The sequence below is a fragment of the Dichomitus squalens genome, assembly GCF_000275845.1.
Source record: "Dichomitus squalens LYAD-421 SS1 unplaced genomic scaffold DICSQscaffold_34, whole genome shotgun sequence".
In the NCBI taxonomy this organism is placed as follows: domain Eukaryota; kingdom Fungi; phylum Basidiomycota; class Agaricomycetes; order Polyporales; family Polyporaceae; genus Dichomitus; species Dichomitus squalens.
In genome coordinates this window covers 51,652-59,435 of record NW_006766916.1, presented here as the reverse complement: position 1 = coordinate 59,435, position 7,784 = coordinate 51,652, and the positions used below count along the sequence as shown (strand labels likewise).

Sequence of the window (7,784 nt, the reverse complement as noted above, 5' to 3'; positions counted from 1 at the left end):
TTTCAGCTAGTCGTTACATTTGGTGGAACGTCAGTGAATGCGTTCGAACCCCGGCTCAACCAATGGCATTTGGTTTCCCCAGGCCTCGATCGAGAGAGGGGGGATGTAACGGTGGCGTCACGGATGACGCACCGTCACAGAGAAGTACGGCAGTACCCGGCTTAGTCACCCGAGGTAACGGTGCTTAGTGGCTGTAACGGGCTGGGAAAGTGGGACGGGTAGTCCAACGGTTGTGCGTGGTGCAATTCCCGCACGTTCCATCTTCAGCTAGTCGTTACACGTAGCGATTCGATGACAGGGTGGGACTGGTGCGAGTGGAGACAGTCGTAGCCAGTGGCAGTGCACTCGTCCACTTCACCTCCCGTAATGAGCGAGTGACGTCACGTCTGCCATGACGTCTGGGAGGGGGCAGGCGAGAGCATATAAGGAACTCCGCAGAGGAAGGCCATATAAGCCCAAGGACTGCAGCGATTCCCTCACGATACTCACGACCCTCACTACTGTTCCTCTACTTCTGCTTCACGACTACAAACTAAAGCTAAAGACATCAACATGGCCGGCATCCCACCCACCCTCAACACCACCCACCCCGGCACTCCTGCCAACGAGTGGGCCCGGTCCACCACCGCCGCCGCATTCGCCCGCACAGACCCTGCACCCGCCACCAACCAGCCTTCCACCCACTCGATGGCCATCAACCCCTCCCCTCTCGGCGGCTCCTCCATTTCTGCCACCGACTCTCCCAACAAGGGTCCCTTCGATCCTCAGTTCGTCCCTCCAGGCGATCAAGTACCCGGTGCATACCCCGTTACCCCCGGCGATTCAAACCCTGCAGCCCAGACGTCGGTCAGGGATACGGCAGTCCGTGCTGCGGAGGTCGCCTCCCAGATGGCAAGTAATGCCGCTACCACCGCCGCGTCTTACTTGCCAAAGGGCGTTGTCGACACCGTCACTTCCTACATCCGTGAGTATTCTTGCCTTTCTCGTGCCTTGATTCTCCACAAACCCCTCATGAACTGACCTCGATGCGTCATAGCTACGTCACACGCGACCTCGACCATGTCCACCGCTCGCGCATCCGAGCATGACGCCGAGCACAAGACCTCCCTCCCTACCACCGAGTACGGTGGTGCGAGTACAGGCGAACACGTCGGCGGCGTTGGGTCCCTCCCCGGCCCGATGAACGAGCCCGGCGTCGCCAAACTCCCCCAAGAGAACACGGACGAGGAGCGCTATGTCACCGCTGGCACGGTCGCGGCGACCCTCGCCTCGGCCACATACGCGCTCAAGGACGCTACTCTGAGCGGCAGCCAGTCCGCCGCACGGACCGCGCAGCAGACCGCGCAGAACGCCGCGCAGACCGCTCAGGCCACCACTCAACAAGCCGCGGGAACCGTTCAAGGCACCGCGAAGCAAGCTTCGAACACCGCGAAGCAGTATGGTAAGTCGCCTTTCGAACGTACGCCTTTCTATCCGACGAATAACGCGCGCGATCCGTAGTACCAGGAACGCAGACAACAGCCGTCACCGCGTCGACGCTCCCATCTCGCGAGTTCATGGGGGCCCAGCCAGGCGACCGCTCTTCTGGCGCGGGCGCGCTCCCGGGCTACCAGAACGAATCACACGTCGCCCGTCTCCCTGAGGAGTCTATTCATCCTCAGTACGATTCCGGTAACGTCGACACCGCCGCCCAGGTCGCAATGTTGCCCTCGGACGAGAAGTACGGCAACGAGGCCGCGTTCGGCGATATGCGCCATGTCGCGGGTGTCGGCGCGCTCATCGGCGACCGCAGCGAGCAGGGCGTCGCGCGCCTTCCTGACGAACGTCAAGGCACAGGCACGACGGGACAGACGGGCACGCGTGGCGATCCTGGAGCGGGCCTCACTGGCCCGACCGGAGCCACTGGTGTGGGTGCACTTGTTGTCACGCGCGACGATCAGGGGAGGCAAGGCGTGAACGTAATGGACTCGCGAGGCTCGCACGCTGCCAGCGGCGTAGCCGCACCGACTGTCGAGCGCAAAGACAAGGAGAAGACCATTGAGGCCAAGCCTAAGGAGGAAGGAGACAAGAAGGATGAGGGCAAGAAGGCCAGCGGCCAGTCGGAACCCAAGGGACAACCGAACAAGGTGAGTTGCCTTTGGATTTCCTAGTGCGTGGCGGGCATGGCTTGAATGGATGAGCGTGCGGGCGCATACCCGTATCCCCCAGTCTGGAGATTGGGGCTCTAAGGGTCTGACTCCGAAGGACTTGGACATTGGGAACGGGCAGCGGCGCGCGGTGCAGGCAGACCCCCTCCATGCGAATATTCGTCCACGTGCACATGGGCTGGGCGGTCCCGGTGCGAGGTGGGGGAGCAACGCCGTCGATGGTGACCATGCCCGCGATGACTTGGAGCACGATGAAAGTGATGGACAGCCGAAGGTAGGGTCTCCTACCGGCTGTAGAGGCGGTTTGCCTCCCCCGTCCATCCCTCGGCGCCCGCCATGGTTTCATTCTTTGCAGAATACGAACACTCACCTGACACTCTTATGCAGGGCTCCGGCTATGATACCGAATACCATCCCGCTGAGCTACACCCTCCGGAAGAGACAAAGGGCCACCCCGAGTCACAGACTGCGGAGGGCGAGAAGAGCCTCGGCGCGACGCAAGCGGATGCCAGCCGCCCGCCGGAAGAGCAAAAGCCGCCGCATGTGCAAGATACTCAGACACAGCGCAAGGCGACGTTCATGGAGAAGATGAAGGGCGAGGCGAAGGTGCTGCTGGGCAAGATCGAGGGCAAGCACGATAAGGTCGCAGAGGGGCAGCGGTTGAAGCACCCGACGACGGAGGAGGCGGCGGCCGAGGCGCCGCCTGCGCAGACGAAGTAGTCGGAAGGCTGAGGTGCGAAGATCAGTCCCGGGTACTAGCGTGAAGATGTGTCATGAACGAATGAGTCGTTGGAAGACCATTTGGGGAACGACGTGTACGATCTGCATCGTGGCTGTTTTACTACTGTATTACTCACCTGGCGAAAGACGTGTTACGGTCCCTTCATAGTTGTAATTTGCGAATACCCACAGAACTTTGTGAGTTACTTATCACTCCTGAGGTTGAGTGCGCCGAGGAGACTGTTGGGCACATCGTCCGTTGATGTGATGAAAGCGATACTTTTGCTGCGATGATAAGCGGACGAGAGCACATCGGCACTCTCGGGAGTCGGTCGGACCGTCAGCCCGCTGGCGGCTTGAGTCACAATTCAGTAGCTGCTCCTGCACTGTTGTTGCGTGCGTACAAGATTTGCTGAAGGCTATGTCTAGTGGTATAGTCTTTCTCATATTTCCTTTGAGATGTCACTGCAGCGGGCCCGTGCCTCGCCAGCGACTGTTCGCGTAGGTCCCTCCAGGCGCTATTCGACACTCATGTACACGCCTCGAGGGGCTGCCAGAGCTGAATGAAGAACGCGCGAGGGTAGTGAATGTTCGGAGGTCGGTCCATCGGAGTCAAGCGTGTGCGGACTGAAGACGTCCTTTCGGCCCGTACGCAGGCCTTCAGTCTCAATCGCCAGTGGCCCATATGGTGCCACTCCAAAGTCTGTATGTGACTATGTATTCTCACGTGGACGAATTATTGGCTAACTAAGCTTCTACGAATATAGAGACGGCGCAGATGAACGTATATTGAGAGTTGCGGAGACTCAACGCGTACGCTTGTGGATCGCGCGGGTCGTGCGTATCTATCACAGGCTCTAGGCAAACATCGTCCCCTTCGTACGCCACTACGAGATCCCAGAACGTCGCCTCGGTCGAGGCTAGCCCGGGGAAACTCGGTGGTCGCACAAGCTACTAGGCAACGCGAAGGATTTGTCGTCGACGCCGCCGAGCTGGAGGACGCCGACATATCGCCGCGTGCACTCGCGGGAGCCCCGGGTTCGGAAGACGGACTGGGCGCGGGGGGAGGGGTTGCGGACCGTGGAGTTGAACCGGATCGAGCGACCCAGGAGGTAGTGGCGATGAGCTCGCTCACCTCGACCGTAGCCCATGCAGGTAAGGCGAATCGACTTTTGTGAGAGGGTCCGGATCTCTGCAGTACATGAGAAGTGGATCACTGGTCGACTGTTGGTCGCATGGATATTCTGGTTCTGAAAAGGGAAGGTTAATCCACTTCCTGCCACAAGCAAGAACTAAGCTGAATGCAACAGCATGAACGTTATCTGACTCCAAGCGGGGCGAGAGAGCACTGCCTTGGCGAGCCGCTTCCGCTCCTCTTCCGGGGCTGCGTCCATAGTCTTCGGAGCGGCTGGCACATGCATATATGCGTGTACAGGTGTATGGAACCAAATATGCGTTTGCGGCGTACCCTCGGACGGGTGTTGATGTCTGTAGAAGCCGGAGGAGTAAAATCTCAGCAGAATGCTTAGCGGCAAGGCTATGCAGGTCGTCGTCGTCATTGTTTGTGACATCCTCAAAGGGCCGCTCAACCGCTTTCCTGGAGGAAGGCCCAAACATATGGCTGCCAGGCATGACGGGCCCTAAGAGCTCTGATGACAGGGGCTGGTTTGTTCGAGATTGCAAGCTTCTCCCCGCATCAGCCCGAGCTAGCATCAACGAACTAACTTACTAGACGGAACCATGTTGACAGTGACATCGATTGGGGCGTAGCCGTTCCTGATATCGCCGTAACTTCGACTTATAGATCGGTTAGCCAGGGTGGTGCGTCGAGCGTGCTTCCCTGTGAAGGGCACTTCAGAGATTCTCGAGCGAGAATTCCTTATCACGAGCTTGTGCCTCATTCCATTCGCGCTCGTCTAGTCGCCAAGTGTCCGTGCCCAGAAGAAGAGGTGAGAACGTGGGGCATAACATGACGGATGATGTGGGCAGTGAGTACAGTGGCTGCGTGAACTTCTCACGACACGCGTCTAAAGACGTTCGGTCCGATGTGCTCGCAGCTCTGCTGTCGACAACATACCCGAGGCTGCTTGCATCTGAGTCAGATATTCAAGTTGTCGGTTTAGATTGCTCTCGGAAGCATTCGTGGGCAGGATCACTGCGGATCGGTCCTCGTTCGCTGGCCTCATCAACCCGCACACAAGTCAAAGGCACTACTGACTAGCCAGCCCGGCTGGAAGCTACCGGATCCATTCAGCTTCTGTACAGCTCAACTGAATGACCTTATACCTCACGTCCGGTCGGGAATGGGCGAAGTCGATTCATCAAAGCCAAGCTCTGCCTGCCGCACAAGTTGGTTAGTTGCATCATTTGCAGCAACGGTGAGTGGAGCTCCCCAAGCCTGCTTTGTCATACTCACCTCGACACGTTGCTAAGTCATCCTGCACCTGGAAACAGGCCCCCTGAGACAGAAGTAAGGCATAGAGCCGATATGGAAAGTTACGTGGCTGAATGCCTTACTCACCCATGATTTATACACTCAATCCCGATCACCGGTGTCATGAATACGGAGGAGTGGACGTCTTTTAAAAGCCAGAGGAGAACTCCTTGAGCAGCACAATTACAGTCGCACCGATTTATTCACGCGAACAGCGAACCAACAGAAATGTCTTCCAGCAAGCTCGTTCTGGTGCGTATTGTCAACGCGCGACTTCAAGTTGAGCTCATCGTCCGGCAGGTCACTTGCGCGTCCGGCTACATCGCCAGTCACGTAGTCCAGCAGTTACTATCTGCCGGATATCGTGTCCGAGGGTCCATCTATTTCTCTTATCCCATACTCGCGCTCCTGACACGCACCGCACTCTAGCACTGCTCGCGGCGCGAAGGTCAACACTCTGCGCGACTTTTGGAAGGCGGTCCCAGAGTTTCAGGCCATCCAAATTGACGACATCGCAACGGACGATTTCACAGAGGCACTTCAAGGTATGGTTCATAATCTGTCTCTTTTCGTACGTACATCGGCTAACTGAAATCCTCTATTGTTTGGCACAAAAGGGGTTGACGCGGTCGTTCACGTTCCAGCGTCTCAGCTCAACAAGGACAGTGCGGATAGCCTCATTAAGGCGAGTGTCGTCAATTTTTCTCGTTGATCATGACATTGACAGGCCGGTCCAGAGCGTCATAGACGGAACGCTGAATGTCATCCGCCAAGCGAACGATAAAGGGGTCAAGAAATTGGTATTGAATAGCAGCTGGGTGACACTTCTAAGTCGTAAGCCGCCATCCTCATGACAAATCACAAGGCGATTGCTAATTGATCTCTCCTTGGGTGTAGCGGACTTGTCGGAGTCCTACAAGGGCATCACACTCTTCGAGGAGAGTACGTGTCACATCATAGTTGATGTTGATTGGAATTACGGCTTACACCCAGAATAGCCTGGGGCAAGACGTCCCGTGAGGATCTTATCCAACACGATGGTAAATCCATATATGCGTACTTTGGAGCGCAGATCCTGGCGGAGCAAGCAGTCTGGGCGTTCAGTAAGGAGCACCTCGACATCGACATCGCGACCCGTAAGCTTTTCCATCCACGTTTCCCTCGACTCGCAACATCTAATATCTGTTCGCGGCGTAGTCCTACCTCCTTTCGTCTTCGGCCCGCCCGTTCTCCCCCTTTCCAAATCCTCTCTCAGCAGCGTAGGATTCATATACAAGCTCATCGCTGGCGAAGCTGGCGGCCCCCTCCCCTTCCAGACCCCACCCTTCCACGTCGATGCGCGCGACATCGCCCGTGCTCACGTCCGCGCCCTCGAGCTCCCGCCCCTGCCCGCCGGTGCCGATCGTCAGGAGAAGCGGTTCCTCGTCTCGAGCCCCGAAACCTTCACTTGGGATGTTGCCGTCAAGCACCTCTACGAGGCCCGCCCTGGGCTGCGTAATAGGCTTCCGTCGCTGGAGAAGGCAGTTGAGCTCCCGGGCCCGCTATCGAAGAACGATACGACTCGCGCGAAGCAGGTGCTCGGGATCACTGAGTACGTCGACTGGCGCAAGACGGTGGAGGACACGATCGATGCACTGGTCGAGGCAGAGAAGACCTGGGCTTAGGGCCTAAGTTGAGGTTGAAGATGCATGTAATGATGTGCATTTCAGTGGTGGATTCCGACAACATGTTCATCATGAGATTATATATCAAGGTTGTGCGACTGGAAGATATTGATACAACACGGGGATCCGACAAATAGGCATCCTAGTAGGCAGCGCTATTGTATCGGTTCGGTTCTCAAGGGAAGGCTCAATCCCGGACATTGACAGTCAGATACTCCTGAGCGATACGATGGGCGAGCTCGTCGCACCCGATAACAATATTAAGCTGATTCATTAACTACCTCTATATGTCCCTGATTTCACGTCATACTGTTCCTCTTAAGCAATAGGCCCGTCACACCCCTTGGCGCATAACATAGCCCTGTGCGGCAGAACGATTTCGAGCACACAAGTTACTATTCATGCTGAGTCGTCTACCCTATGTGGATCGCGGAGCCTCCAGGCAGTCGGGCCATGATGCCTAAACAGCCACTTCCATTCTTTGCAACCGAAATCATTCGCTGTTGCGAACAACACCCTCGTAGGGGGCCAACTGTCTGTGCATGACACATCTCCGGTGACTGACTCACGTAGAACCCAGCGTAGGTCGTGGTCATAACCGAGAAGCTCCACGGAGTCTGGCAGGCACCTGGAAATGAAATGACGAAGGCCCAGCCATTGTTCTTGTCGAATGTGCAGATAACGGCAAGACGAACACCCTTTAAACTAGTTGATAGTTGTCAGTATTAGGAGTCACACGACAAAGGAAATGCCCTACCAGTTGCTCCCAATCTGTATCACTGACCGCTGTCTTACTGACGCAGAACAGCATAGACAACG

At 56.8% G+C, this 7,784-nt stretch overlaps 2 protein-coding genes across 2 annotated transcripts; both read left to right on the top strand.

Moving 5' to 3' along the window:
• Positions 1-552: 552 nt before the first annotated feature.
• On the top strand, positions 553-3,053 carry DICSQDRAFT_182250 (uncharacterized protein; the record flags this gene model as incomplete). Its single annotated transcript, XM_007368278.1, has 5 exons — positions 553-964; positions 1,037-1,441; positions 1,501-2,126; positions 2,209-2,421; positions 2,535-3,053. The coding sequence occupies 5 exons, from the start codon at positions 553-555 to the stop codon at positions 2,865-2,867; spliced, it is 1,989 nt and encodes a 662-aa protein (XP_007368340.1). The 3' UTR covers positions 2,868-3,053.
• A 2,476-nt stretch (positions 3,054-5,529) lies between these two features.
• On the top strand, positions 5,530-6,965 carry DICSQDRAFT_172526 (NAD(P)-binding protein; the record flags this gene model as incomplete). The annotated part of the gene is made up of 8 exons (XM_007368277.1): positions 5,530-5,553; positions 5,602-5,675; positions 5,731-5,846; positions 5,919-5,995; positions 6,039-6,135; positions 6,199-6,243; positions 6,300-6,437; positions 6,499-6,965. The coding sequence occupies 8 exons, from the start codon at positions 5,530-5,532 to the stop codon at positions 6,963-6,965; spliced, it is 1,038 nt and encodes a 345-aa protein (XP_007368339.1).
• Between the last annotated feature and the right edge of the window lie 819 nt (positions 6,966-7,784).